This window comes from Pelmatolapia mariae, linkage group LG17, assembly GCF_036321145.2.
Source record: "Pelmatolapia mariae isolate MD_Pm_ZW linkage group LG17, Pm_UMD_F_2, whole genome shotgun sequence".
NCBI classification, from domain to species: Eukaryota; Metazoa; Chordata; class Actinopteri; order Cichliformes; family Cichlidae; genus Pelmatolapia; species Pelmatolapia mariae.
Window position 1 is genome coordinate 17,863,798 of NC_086242.1, and position 15,180 is coordinate 17,878,977.

Consider the following 15,180-nt stretch of genomic DNA (forward strand, 5'->3'; position numbering starts at 1 on the left):
GGTATATGTGTATGACTTTGTGTCCACATTCACACTGTCATCCCACATAGGGTGATGGGGTGTCTGTCTAATTAACTGCATTTACTGTAAAGTTGCTGAAACACGCTCCTCACACACACACACACACACACACACACACACACACACACACACACACACACACACACACACACAACACGCAGATTCTCCACCAATACAATTACTGGATGAGCTGCCGATGCTCCCGCTGTGCTGTTGTCGTGGCAACGCCGACAACCCACCTCTACAGGAAGAGGAGGAGGAGGCTGGAAATAAGGAGATGAGACAAGAGGGGAGGATGAGAAACGAGGAGGAGGAGGGGGGCAGAGGATGACAGCAGTGTGAGGGAGAGGAGGAGCGAAGCAGTGGGAGGAGAATGGAGGAAGATTAGAGGGGGAGGTATGAGAGAAGTGAAGGTGATGTGCACAATGACAAAGCGGAGCAAGAGAGAGAGAGGAAGGAGGAGGAAGACTGAAGAAGAGTGATGTGTTCAGAAAAAAGAGGAGAGATGGTGAAGGGGAAAAATGAGTGAAAAGTGTAAAGGGAAGGAAGAAGAGAGGAAGAGTAGGTGGTGTTAGAACTGGAATCAGATTTTTCCAAGTTTTTAGAAGTGACATCCAAAATTAAAGTTTGATATCTCCACTGGAAGCTACTAAGGACGGGCACTGGGCAAAAATATAATTTTATATTGACTGATAATTTTACAGCTTTTCTTCCTTTGCCAAACTCAGTCATGAGCAGTATAAAAGATGTGCGTGCTTTAAACCTGCGTTCTTATGCCCAAAAGCTTTTGTGTTATAGAGGTCTGTGGGGAAAACAGCCTGTGTCCATGCTGATGAGTTTATAAGTTCAGTCAAAAATTTGGGTTCACATTTAATAGAAAAAGTTAAAATGTTAGAAAGGAGGATTATCATTGTGATCGATAACTTATTGTTTGCATCAAGGCATTTTATGTTGTAAGGTAAAGACCCTACAATAATACAGAGAAAACTCCACAATCAGACATCATGACCCAGTATGAGAAAGCACTTGGCGACAGTAGGAAGGAAAAACTCCCTTTTAACAGGAAGAAACCTCTGACAGTGTAAAGGAGGGGCAGCTATCTGGTGGGAGATGTTAAGGAACATTGGACAGGAGGAGTTAAATTCATAGTTTAAAGCATTTTTTGGGTAAAGTTTTCACTGGAGCTAATTTTCATTTGGATAGCTTTGAAGGTAGTGGCAGAGCTGCTACCAAGACCAAGGCAGGAGTCAGTCCACTGGAAATGAGTGCAATATAGAAAATGAATACACCACCTGGTGTGAAAAATACTGGAATTAAATTTTAAGCTCATGTGCGAGCTTAAAATGAGGTTTGTATTAACGCAAAGTGGTGAAACACTTCATCATTCCTCTTAATTTGGCAGAAGTCTTAGCATTAAAATGTACTTAAAGCACCTCAAAGAAATCTACTTAAGTAGAAGCATTTCCATTATATTGGGACTTTCATGGTGTAGGTAGAGATGTTTTTAATTTGTCTACTGCTGGGTAGCTTTTGGTGTAATAATACAGGATCATTTTCTACTGGTGCTTCAAACTGAAGAGGGTGAAAACCGTCCAAGTGCAATAAAACTATGTTAGAAGTTCTGCAGGTAAGGGTGAACTGTGCAGCGAATTGCTCTGTTGATTTTTTCCTTTACTTTAGACACTTCCCGTTTTTGGATTTGCAGTGTTGAGGAGTCATTCCTGTTTATTTAACTGCTTTTGAGGAAGATTTATTTTCAGATTAATGGGGTTCTGCAGACTTTTTCTGGACAAATCTGCTTAAAATAACTCCAAGTCAGACGTGTGTGTGTGTGCGCGCGCGCGCGCGTGTGTGTGTGTGTGTGTGTGTGTGCGCGCGTGTGTTTCAGAGACCACTTTCATTTTTTGTTTAGATTTGTAGGAGCTAGCTTTAATTCCTGTGATCCTGTCTGCTTTTAGTAGATTAGGACTCACTCAAATGTAATGGTGGCTCGTGACCTCTGAATAAGAGAGTGTGTGTTTGCATGTTAAATGTGTGTATTTCCATTTATCTCCTTGTGTGATAAGTGCACTGATGCTAATGGGCCTTTTTTGGGTATTGCTACTTCTGTCTGTCTGGCTACAAAAAAAACAAAAAAAACAAACCCCTCTCAGGTACACACTTTCATTTCAGGGTCATTTCATTATGAGTAAGAACTCCATGAACAACACACACATACACACGCACAAACTACTCATTCATATCTGATGAACCGTAATCAGTTTACAATAATCCTCGGCAGTAAGCGGCAGGGTTAAATGTGTTTGTCTCTCTCTGAAGGATCTGATTTTCCTGGTTTTGGCCGTCATCTGTGATAGCGATACTCGCTAACGTCAGTAACAGCAGCATTTATTAAAGAAAGAGGTCATGGTGCTAGAGTGCTGTGTATTTCAGTTTTGGGTTTCTATTTTAATGTATTTGCTGTTCTGGAAATTTTTTCTGGAATTTACTTTTCGAGCTTACTTTCATTTTTATCCTCGCTTCTGTTGTTTGGTGTTTCCCTCTGTCTTGTTTTTTGTTTTTTCTCTGTCATCTTGTTTAGTGCAGGTCTGTCTACATAAAAAGTCAACATAAAAAGTATATGACGCACATCCATCCCAGAAAATGGCTCAGTTAAGTAGAAAATCATAGAGTAAAATTAGCAAACAGTATAATTCTTCAATGTAATAACAGTCCATTTAAGCACAAATTTGAATAAAATACAACACTTCATGTGAAAAGTTTTATATGAAGGAAGATATGTTAATAATTTCAGTAAAGAGTAACAAAGTTAATTTAAAAACTAAGGTGACATCATAGTGGCTCAGTATGCACAGTTTAAAGTAGTGTACAGGGCTGAAATAAACATGTTAACTGATTATCATTTGCTCTCAGATGATGCATTGCATTGCAGAAAGTTGTTGCATTGCTTAGGAAAGATTTCCTTTGTCTGTGTTTCTGGCTCAGAGAAATATGAACACAATTGTCCAAATGTGCAGGTGAACACTACTGTACAAAAGTCTTTATATTTAGTTTCCAAGGAGCCAGACCTCCTTGCAATTTTGTAAAGTGGTCTTGAGGAATAGCACTTTACAGCAAGCAGTGACTGCTTTTTCACTGCTTTTCAGTCCACTCCAACCATCTTTGAAAAATGCCAACGTTTGACAGGCATTAAATTATGTAAAATTTTAGTGTTTTGGCATAATTAGCATAATATTTGTTTTCCCTACAGAGCATAGAAGAGTACTGTTGGGTCTAACTCAGACCCCACTAATTCTAGAGACTTATTCCCGTGAAAGAAATACAAGTCAACAGCAATCGATCGTTTTCACTTGCAAGGGAAGTATCGTCTTGTGTCTCACACAAAAATGACCCCCGACGATGACCTCCTCCTGCTGCCTTTTATTGAGACACACAAGAAGTAACGCCCACATAGTTCTAAGACAAAGCTTTGTATGCCATGTGTGAATTTCTATATGTAAGTAGGAATGTGTGTGTGTGTGTGTGTGTGTGTGTGTGTGTGTGTGTGTGTGTGTGTGTGTGTCCTCCTGCTGACCAAAGGGTCGTAACCGCAGGAAGCTTACATCAAAAGACCTGTGATAACACACTTCAACCTCGCACCCAGAACCTCGAGAATCTGGGGAGGGGGAGAGTGGAATTGTTTTCATCCCACAGTTAAACTATATAGAGATGGATGGTCAAGCATAAAAATGACAAACATTTATCAATTCACTCTAACAAGTACTGTTAGATTTTGATGCAATACCATACAGTAAAAGCATACCTGGATAGAAAACCACACAGTGGAACATAATCAATCATGGACTGGCCTCCCCAGAGCCCGGACCTCAACATTAATGAAGAAGTGTGGGATCATCAAACAGCAGCCAACATCCAAATAAGAACTTTTCATTGTGTTTCAGGAAGAAGAACTATTAGAGAACTATTCCTGAAGACTACTTAAGGAAATTACAGGAAATCGGCCTCAGAGTTTAGGCTGTGTTGAAGAATAAAGGTGGTTACACAAAATACTGACTTTAAAGTGATTGTACAAACAGCCTTTGCCTTCGACGCTGTATTTCCATTCACGGTTGCACAAATCACTACACCCATTTTCTTCACAAAACATTGAGAAATGAGGGGTGGTGAACACCAGCAATATGTCTGACTTCCAGTTTATTAGAAACCCTGTTTACTCATTTAATAGGTGCAGTAGGTCAAACTTGAATCAGCAGAAAATGAAACATTTTTCGTTTTCATTTCTCGTTTCTTGTTGATTTTTAAAATTGGTTTCGGCACGCATCAAACGCACCATTGTCCCTAAACAAATGTGTGTCCGGCCTCAGCAGACAAAATGAAACACAAACTTGTTTAAGCCTGATAAATGTTTGCATATTCACTTTCTGCCTTTCGTTTCACTTCTGAATAAGCAGTTCCAGTAAAACTCTGGGTTTGTTCAGTCTCGCTGCATGTGCTACTTCCTCTAATGGACTTACTGTGTTGCAGTGCCCTCAGAGCTGAGTGGAGAACTTTGTGAGTAACGAGGAGTAAAAGTGTAAAAATGAGGGCTTAAATAACGAGGTCCTTTAATCAGTTAGACTTAGCTGGTATTTGTGTGTGGTCGCTGTTTTATGTGGCATATGTCCGGCCTCCATACGTCCTTTCATTTCCGGTCATCCACAGTGTGCTATTTTTATCTCAGGGGCTGTGAGCACTTGTTTGTGTGTTTAAGTGTGTGTCTGTGTGTCTGTGTGTCTGTCATCAGGTTACAGGGAGTGTAAGTGGACTCCTCTTTGTCCTGGCTGATAATTTTAGACAGAGGGCCACTGAAACTTTCAACAGGGGGTCAGATACTCTGTGCAACCTTTTCCACTGACAGACACACACACACACACACACACACACACACACACACACACACACACACACACACACCCCTTTGGTCATGCCCATAATTACTAGTTACTATAAACATCTTGTTCATCGCCTCAACTCAGGATATTTTAAATTTTCCTGATCTGCAATAGTTTGTATTCTACTGTAGTATACTTTAATATAATGAATATTCATAAATAAATAGTTTAATCATAAATCAAGCAGTTTGTTGTCAGTGTGCAACTTTTTTTGCATTCCTTTGAGCTACAAGCTCTCTTTTTTTCTTTTCTTTTTGCCGTTGTGTTGGAGCACACCCTTTTCCTTTACAGCAGTACTCGTATGCCCTTTCCTAAAAGCCCAGACTCATATGTGGTTTGGTTCAGGTTTAGCCACAGTGACAGTTATCTCTCTTCTGTTAGCAGGTAACCACCTGCCAACTGGGTGGGAAATACACATTAAAGCATCTTTTTACGGCGGATTTTCTTTAAGTTCAGTAACTACATCACTTTTGTGAAGTGAAGTTAATCTTGTCAAACAAATTTTGTGGCATCTCCATCTCCTTTACTAATACTTTTTGTTCATGTCAAATGATTAACTTCTCTCATTTTTACTAACTTAGTGTGAATTTTAAAGCCCCGGTCATAACACTTTAAAGAGTCCCTTGGTGTGCCTATAAAAAGCCATGCCAAACAACACTGTGGGTGTGGTTTGCAAATAAAGGTGACACTTTGTCTTTATCTTTAATAGACACATTAGGGTATTTACTGTTGTTCAAACAGTCCGGTTGTCCCGTCTCTTAAAAAGACAAATCCACAGATTTAACTTGAAGTAGAGCACTCATTTCATATTTTCACTTTAATTTATTTTTTATTTATTTATTTTTTGCTTTCTCTTGCACTGACTGAAATCAGTGAGACTGCAGAGGTGTCTGCGTAGATCAGCAGTTAATAGATGAGCATGTAGACAGATGATGCTCTGATGGGCCCTCTCATGTGGGTGACTGTACTGTGTACTTGCAGAAGAAGATAGATGAGCTATGAGATAAAAGAGTCGGGGACAATTGAAATGGATAAAGATGTACTCGAGTCAGTTTAAGAAAACTGCAACAGGAAGTATAATGGAGCGAGCGTCTGCGAGAGATGACTGCTGACTCATCCTCTGACATAACAGATCTGTCTGCGACTTCTCTCGTCACCCCAAAGTGGCACTGGCAGTCTCTCCACCAAGCTGTTCCTGGTTCACCTCAAATATCTCCAGCTGAGCCCACTCGAAAGCAGCCTCCTAATATGAATAATGTACTAAGTTATACTGAAAAGTCCGAGAACTATGAAGTATCTTGACAATGATAACGGTGTGTTTCCTTCCGTTTCTTAGGAAAGCGATCTCCCGCTCAGGCCTCCATTACCTCGGCCCACCTCAGCCCTCGCTTCCTCCTGCATCCAACGGCCCCACCAAGGAACTACGTACCTGCGTGGACTGGACGGTCAGAAACGCACATACACATTTATTTTATATAACTGTGAATCTGAACAATGATGACATTTTTTTTTTCCTGGTCCCAGTCTGTGTTGTCCCTATTCTGTCTGGCTGATTCACTCGTCGACATTTGCATTTTTATGCCAACAGATTTGTTAACAGACTGGTTTCAACAGCCGTATGTTCATGTGGAAATGGAAAGCAGTAATTTGATTTTCCTTCCTTTTTTTTAATTCCTTACAAGACAAATGCTGTTCTATCTCAGCGTGGGAAAGAAACTTTTATGTGTCACGACTTTGTGAAGTGGTTTATTATTCGACATTTAATAGGTTATATTTAAGAAACATGAATCACGAATCAAAAGCACCAGTTTAAAAACACTTTGGGTTTTAAATGTAGTGCTAATGCTTAAGGAAATGTCAACATGCATTGGAAAGTATTCTCAAAAATGCTGTTAAAGAATCCGATAAATGTATTTTTAAAAAGTCCCGTTTTCCTGTCTGCAGTTGCGCCACTCCAAACCTGAGCTTGTGATCTGGTGAAAGCAGGTATTAAAACAATGAATCTGCAATATTCACCAGATTGTGCAGTGTGTGGCACAGCAAGTAAACAATCGTCAAAAACAGTCAAAGATGCATTAAAACAATGATAAAAATAATTGAAGCTGTTTTTTGATGATACACCAGGATGACAATGTGAATTGAACCTAATCTGAAAGCAAAAAGACCAATGAGACAGTGAAGCAGGCAGATATTTTTTTTTTTATAATCATGAAATAATTTGAAATCTTCTCCATGTTTTTTTATTCTTCCAAATTGTTTATCACCTTCTTTTTTTCAGGTCTTCCACTGCCATTTAGTTTTATTTAATAAAATCAAATTACTCTGGACCCAAGCTGTAAAATCATATAAATCATTTGAAGGTTGGTTTTTTGTTTTTTTTTTTACTTACATAAACTCTTTTGTGCAAAAACTTTGCAGACTTGGAACAGATTTTTTTATGATTATGGCCAGTACAATAAAGCCATTAAAAAAACTATGACAAAGAAAAGAAAATAAGAGAGCATTTTCACACAAAATTCAAGAAAAAGACATCAAAGTGCTTCAAACTCAAGAAGAATATGTAAAGAAGAAAAGGTGCATTTCATAGAATTAGTCGTATCTATTGAAAATTTGCCAGCCACATAGAGGCTTTGTGAGGGTACTCTATGCTAATGGCTGTCGAACTATGTATACTGAGGTGTCCAAACATGTCATTAAGGATACGGGGGAGGTCGTCATATGTTGTTTTTATGGGGGAAAGAGTTAAATGGGGTTGGTTTATCTGCAGTGATACAAAACATTTCAATAACACCTTAATTTCTTATCTAATTTCTTTTCTAAGTAAATGTTGTTTGTTTTCGATGAACAAAAACAAACAACATTTACTACTTCCCCTTTCCCCATTTTTCACACTTGCAAAGCCATCCCGCGGTCTGGATCGAACCCTTTGGCGGCCATTTCTGTCCCACGCTCCATTTGTTTGACAGCCGTGCTCTAAATGATTCATGCATCAATAATGAAAAGTAAATGCAGTGTGCTTTATTATTAATAGGAAGGTGTAAGTAGATAAACTGTTGTGGGCTCACATCTGAGATTTCCCTCGGGCTCCGTCTGCAGGGACACTTCCAGCACGTCATTGCTGCCCTTTATCTCCCTGCACGGCTCTCACGCACTCACTCATATATTATCACTGTGCTCAGACACTCATTAATATACACTAAGGGGTCGATTCATTGAGACCTTTAAGGTCTGCTTTTAGGTGCTAATAAGTCCAAAAGGGTTTGTCCATATTCCCAGCAGGGCCAGAACACTGGTAGAAGATGTGTAACAGGAAGTGGAAATTTAAACAAATGTCCATTCAAATTGATTTACTGTGGAACATTGAGTTGCGGGGGAAGCAATTCTGCTTCTGTTAGTGACAAACGGAGAGAAATTGGGAACAGATTTGGCCACGTCTTATCTCTGTCAAGTTCTTTGTCTAGTTTGTCACTAATTATTGTGACTTTATGAAAAAAGTGCTGCAATATGACAACAAAACCCACATTAATTACTTCATAAAAGATGCAGGAACGTCAGAATGTCTGCTCCTCACAGTAAACCCTAGAAAGTTGGTTGAGGTTAAAAAAAATTTAAGTGAATGATTCTTTTTAATTAAATTGTTATTTTAAAGTGCTTTTAAAGATTTTTGGGCATTTGCGGGTAATCCGGTCTTTAAGTGATGACGTGATGAATCCTGCTTCCGGGCCCAAACTACCCTGCGTTTAATAAAGCTTTTGTGTTTTTAACATGTTTTAATGCTTTGTATCTTGTTCTATTTAATCTCAAAAAGCCCCTAAAAACAGTCAGTGATCACTGTTGGTTTTTCTTACCGCTATTCATTTTAAAACTCAGTTTTTAAAACATTACCATGTAACTACAGCCCACCCCATGCATCAGTATATGAATAACTAACCTCGTATTGTGGATCGATTTTCTCAGTTGTTCTCCTGACTGAAGTTCGGTCCGTTTATGGCATCCTCCCATGCGATTGCACTTGTCCCTGACCACTGAGAATCCTCACGTTAAATTTTATCGAGTGGAAAAAAGTTAGCGTTCATCCTCCAGCTTCACTGTGTTTATTATGCTAACATAGCTGTGTCGCTAGCGATCACCTAGCACATCGTTATATACCAGGCAGCCAAACGTCAGTAACCCTACAAACATCACTGCTGTTTAGTTTTCTGTCTTCATTTATGTCAGAAGTGATAGCAGAGCTGTACTTCTTAATTTGTTTCCGAAATCCCTCAGTCAGGACATGCTATATTGTATTTAGATGGAAGCTAGCGAGCCAACTCCCTGCTAACTTCTAACTCCGTTAAATGTCATAAATTCCGTTTTCATGGATGCCTGGATGTTAAACTGAATTGTTACACCCACACTGATCATTTTATTACAGATGAAAGAATTTAGACAGTTTTTCAACTCTCAGTTTTTATTGCCTGTTTACTTTCTTCAACTTTTTGCCAGTAAGTCTTTATTATAAATAAAATATTGGAATAACACATTACTCTTGATGTAGGACCTTGAAAAGGTTAGTGTATGTAGGTCACTGTAAAGTTGTAAGGCTGCAAAATTATATTTTACAGTGAGTGTTTATAAGTTTTAAAGAACCTAAATTTTTGCCACATTACATTTTGTAGCTCATTAAATGTACAGGAGACAAAGAGTTTAGATGCGTATTGTGGAAATCTTTCTTCAAGCCTTGCAGATTCTTTGCCCGATTGCTAAAGATATGCGTGCATTGGCTTGGGAAGGAACTGCACTTCCTGTTGGACCATGTTATGCTCTTCTGGCTGTTATGCACATTATTCATAAAATTGAACTTGGATTGAAGTAAATAAGACATAGTGATTTAAATTAAACCCATCTTGCCAGAATCTCTTAGATCCTAACAGAGTAAATGTGGGACAAAGACTGTTTGTGTGGGCAAAGTGGGACATGTCATGTCTTGCCAGGGGTAGTCTGAAATGTTCATATTGAACTTAAAAATTTTTGATCCATATTTTACAGTTGTAGTGATTTTTATCCAATTATGACATGGATGTGTCACTTTAGATATTTTGCCCCAGCACAAAAGTTTAAAATAACTATTGCAAAATAGACAAAAACAATTTCTCAGAATATTCTGCTGCTTCATTTCCTTTGTGGGTTTTTTTCCATCATATTCAACAAAATCTGCAAAGTTTGTGACTTGTAAGTTTCCTTGATGAGTGTTGCATTCGAAAGGAATCTCCTTCTGACTGTAATAAAAACTTTTCCTTCATATTCACTTAGTAAAAAAGTGCATGTCCCACAGTACCAGTCAAAATGTGGGACATTATCTCGAGACAAGGAATAAAAATGCCATGCAGTCCCACATGAAGAGGGACATCTGGTCACCCTAGTCAATCCCCAATGTTATGTTGACATGGAGGGACTCCACGCCAGAGTTTTTCCCAATTAATTATTATTATTACTTCCCTGTTTTCTGAGCCAGCTTTTATATTCTCAAAGGCCTACTGAGCTGAGTCAGCTTATTAACTTCTCATTTCAGCCAGGCGTTGTCCCAGATAGGCATACACGTACAAAGCCACATCCAGACCTATACATTATTAAATTCCATATATTTTATATTTGAAATGGCTGTAGCTCAGGTGGCAGAGCAGGTCAGCCACTAACCAGAAGGTCGGTGGTTCGATCCCAGGCTGCTCCAGGCTGCATGCCAAATATCCTTGGGCAAGATACTAACCCCATGTTTGCCTACTGGTGGTGGTCAGAGGGCCCGGTGGCGCCAGTGTCCGGCAGCCTCGCCTCTGTCAGTGCGCCCCAGGGCAGCTGTGGCTACAATGTAGCTTGCCATCACCAGTGTGTGAATGGGTGAACGACTGAATGTAGTGCGAAGCGCTTTGGGGTCCTTAGGGACTAAGTAAAGCGCTATACAAATGCAGGCCATTTACCATTTGAAACTAGTGTGAACCAGTAAAAAAAAAGTAATTATTTACTTTTATTTTAAGATAGTTGCCAATATAATATATACATACATTTTTTTTGGGGGGGGGGGTTTATTAGGAAATACAATCAAGCTTTTTCTTATGTTGCAAAAAAAGCACAAAAGAGAGAGGAAAAGTGCAAAATTAAGATAAATAACCAAATACAAGTTAATTATATAATTAGTAAATGAAACAAAAGGTCCTCCAATCCATTTTTCCATTACTGAATGAATGAGCAAGCAAAACTATTCACAGCTGAGCTGAGGGAGCGTGATCACAGCTGTGCAATAAACACGGTGACACAGTTTTACTCAAACATTCAGCCTGCATGCATTTACCTTGAATGTCTTTGTACGCATATACACTGACATGTGTTACTCCATGTAGGAGTGTGTTTGCACATGAATCAGTAGTGTTTAAATTAACATGCACTGTGAAGTTACCCACCTACTCAGCAGTGGCAGTTATGTGCTTGACACACTTGTTGACCTCATTCGCCGCCATGTGCTCATGTCCATATGGTTGTAGTTTAATGTGAGTGAAAATAGAGTGAGACAATGTTGACTAATTTTATGATTATTCCCCGCTCATTTTCTCTCTTGTCTGCTTCTTCGTAGGAGAACGCAGTGAACGGGGATCACCTGTGGATGGAGACAAGCTGCTCGGGAGAGCTCTGTTATCTCGGAGAGGACACCTGCGTGCTAAAGACAGCTGTGAGTAATCTATAGTCCTTGTACAAATCCTATGTTAGCATGTCAGATACACTGAAAGACGTTTGTTTTTTCTAGAATATATACATTTATTTCTTTTAAGTAATGGTAAATCAGTCTTATGAACATTAAATAACTGGACTAAAAAGAATCCCAACAAGATTTTGCTCCTTGTAATCAACACGGTACCCAGATCCTCAAAAAAAGAGAAGTGAACTTCAGAAAAAAAAGACAATGCAACAAAACATGTATGGTTTAGAACAACTAACTAGTCTGACTGACTTACTGTTAGATTCAAATCCTCAAAAAAACTCAGTAAAGGTCCCGAAATCTCTTCAAGTACATCATCTTCAGGCTTTGGTATATATTTGTATTTTTAAAGGGAGGTTTCATATTTGTCTTATGCACTCATAAGCATTTGGTTTAGGTGTTATTCCCCCTAGACATTTAGCTTTTTGGCATGCAAAAACTGAGACTTATTAATATTGCTCAGCTTTGTTATTTGTATTTATATTTGTGTCCTTCTGAATACAAACCAAGTAGAAGTAGTTTTGGGTCCCTCTTCAAAAATGATTTTCTCACACGTTATTAAGAATTTTATCCTTTAGCAGCATCTGTGAATCATTCAGTGAAACTTTTTAAGACTGAAAATGAAAACTAATGCTAATTAATGCATTTTTAAAAATCTTTTCATTTTGCATTGATTAAAAAAATGGACATAAATTAAATTAATTTTATATCGTGGCCCACATACAGCCCACTTTGGTCTTAAGTGGGCCAGACCAGAGAAACTCCCCTTTCTGTTATAGTGAAGACATTTAACTACACATTTAGTCCCTTTGATATCTGAATATAAGAAAAAGAAGTGAACCTTCAGCAGTAACTTTTTTCTGCATAGTAAAGAAACACTGTGATCAGCGCAACTGTTTGGGTTTAAATGGTCAGAAATAAATGTGCAAAAAATACAGAGAAAGTTCTGGTAGCTCTTTACTCAGATTGTCCCTTAAAGTTTCATAGTAGTTAATGAAAAAACAGGAAGTTGTCTCTTTATCAATTCATTACGGTTGTGTAGTATGATTAGCTATTGGGGAGGTCTTTATCATCTACCAGCCGACTCAGTGGCCAGGTCAGTGTTGTGGCTGTTCTCGATATCATTCATCTGATTCACTTGCAAAGTTCAGATGACCTCCAACTCTGCCATCTGGGAGTGCAGCTGGTGACATTTATTGTTTTGGCCTCTGTCATGTTGGTGTTTTGGAGCCAGACGTTACCTTATATTGACCAAAGGTTGATGTGCCAATTTATCAGCTATTGCTAGTTGGCTTGGTTGTGGTCTTATACCCCCCCCCCCCCCCCCCCCCTTTAGACTCAACCCTGCGACAGAATGTAAGACGGCTGCCATCAACGTCGTGCTAGACTAAGTCAGTAGTTCGTCTGCAAAAATAGACTTTTATTTGAACTTCTGTAGGTTTTCTGTAGGTTTCGCTGTGTACAACAAGCAACTGTCGATGCGAGCTGCTGTTCCACTCTTTTAACTCTTTTAGTTTAACTATTAACTTTGCAAAACTTTGTAACTACTTTGAGCATTTGAGTGTATAGTGCAGCTTTAGCTGGAAAATATGTTTAATAATATATCTTGTCAGCCTACCGCTGTAACTTTAATAATAATAATGAATTGGATTTATATAGCGCTTTACAATGCCACTATTCTTTCACTCTCACATTCACACACTGATGGAGCCCAGCTGCCCTGGGGCAGACTGACAGAAGCGAGGCTGCCATATCGCGCCATCGGCCCCTCTGGCCAACACCAGTAGGCGGTAGGGTAAAGTGTCTTGCCCAAGGACACAACGACCAGGACAGAGAGCCCCGGGATCAAACCGGCGACCTTCCGGTTACAGATGCGCTTCCCAACCCCCTGAGCCATGGTCAACTTTGTATTAAAATGACAGGAACAATAGAGACTGTACCAGAGTGAAGGCATTTACTGAACATGTGTGGAAAATGTGACAATTGCAGAGTTAATCAGCCTGAACCAACCATGACCAGAGTCTCTTATAGCAGCACCTAATAATGCTGCCCGAAACACATCTGATTCTTAAAAGCTTTTTCATGCAGCAGAGTTTTTTGTCTCTTTAATGCAGCTGCAGAATAAAAAGGCCTGTTATTGCTGGTGCTACGTTAATGAGACAAAAACAAAAAGCAAAAACATGATGACTCTAAAATGTGGCATCAGGAGCAGGTAATACAAAATTTCAGTGTAGTACCAGGTTGTGATTTTTAGTGCCACACATGAAACACTCATTGAAACACATCATTTGTGCTTCATTTGCAGAGCAGGTGGTCCCAGTGTTCTGCAAAAGGAGCGTTTCGTATTCTTTCAGTTGTAAATGCTAAAACAAAGCATTATTTTAAACAGGATGCTACACTCTCACTCAGGTGAAACATGTCCACAAAGCAGAGAATTAATTACTCCAAAAACAGAGAAGGAAGGGTGTTCTGAAGTGTCGTTGACTACAAGCATGCAGGGCTGCAAAGAAATAGTCTAAATGAGAGCTGTTGTTGACCTTTTGTCCATCTATTCAGCTCTTACAAGAAAAACAGCACCTGCTATACAGAGCTGAGGAACAGCGTTTAATTCACTACACTAATGTAATGACATCTTTGTACATTTCCACTGATGGAAGGTAATTATAGTGCACGTATAAAAACACATTAAGACGCTGTCAAGATTGAGCTGCAGCAAGAAATAATCTCTCTGTGGTGATTTGTGTTAGATAAATGTCCAAGAGGATATGCCGACCTCAGAGGAATCTGAGCTCGCTTTGACAAGTCGTGGCTGACGTAAGTAAACACATTCCTACCTGTTTTCAGCGGGATCAGCTCGATTTAATCTCAGTCATGAAGGAACAACCAGGCTGTCTGAAGGAAGCAGCTGAGGTTTTTACCTCACGTAAGGCAAATGCTGCAGAAAATACCTCCTCTCTCCTATTACATGCTTAACAAAGAGTGTTTGAAAAGGAAGTAAAGACCTCCATGGCATGCTTCATAATCATGGATTACCATCCACCCACCCATTTATAAATCTGTCCATCCACCCATTCTCCATTCAGTCCATTCAATCCTCTATACCCTGGTATGTTTCTATTGGAATATTCAAGATTGCTGGGAATTCTGAAAGAAAGAGAAATCTGATTACAAATTCTAAACACCTGATTACAGCTAAAGAAAGTTATGTAAAGTCTCAGTTATAAGTTAGTTTTGATTTACAGATCACAAGTAGCTCTTTAAAATTACATTTGACCAATTAAGGTTTGTATAGTTGCACATTTCATAATGTTATTCTCATCATCTCTTTTCTATTTTGCCTCCTACTCTTCATCGGCCTCCTCCACCACTGCTCTGTCCTCCCTCATCTACACCTCATCCTCCTCTTGAACTCAAGTCGTGGCTCTAAAACAATAAAATGTGCATTAAAATGATCACTTATTCTCCATTTATTCTATTTATTTATCATTATCAGTCATGCAA

General features: G+C 39.1%; 1 protein-coding gene across 3 annotated transcripts in view; it reads left to right on the plus strand.

The window, feature by feature from the left end:
• The window catches only part of dgki (diacylglycerol kinase, iota), a 99,532-nt gene that overhangs the window by 39,737 nt on the left and 44,615 nt on the right, over nucleotides 1-15,180 (plus strand). For all 3 annotated transcript variants that reach the window (XM_063500498.1, XM_063500500.1, XM_063500499.1), the window contains exons 2-3: nucleotides 6,289-6,397; nucleotides 11,557-11,652. In XM_063500498.1, coding sequence (XP_063356568.1) covers nucleotides 6,289-6,397; nucleotides 11,557-11,652 — 205 coding nt within the window. The remainder of the gene's footprint in view (nucleotides 1-6,288; nucleotides 6,398-11,556; nucleotides 11,653-15,180) is intronic.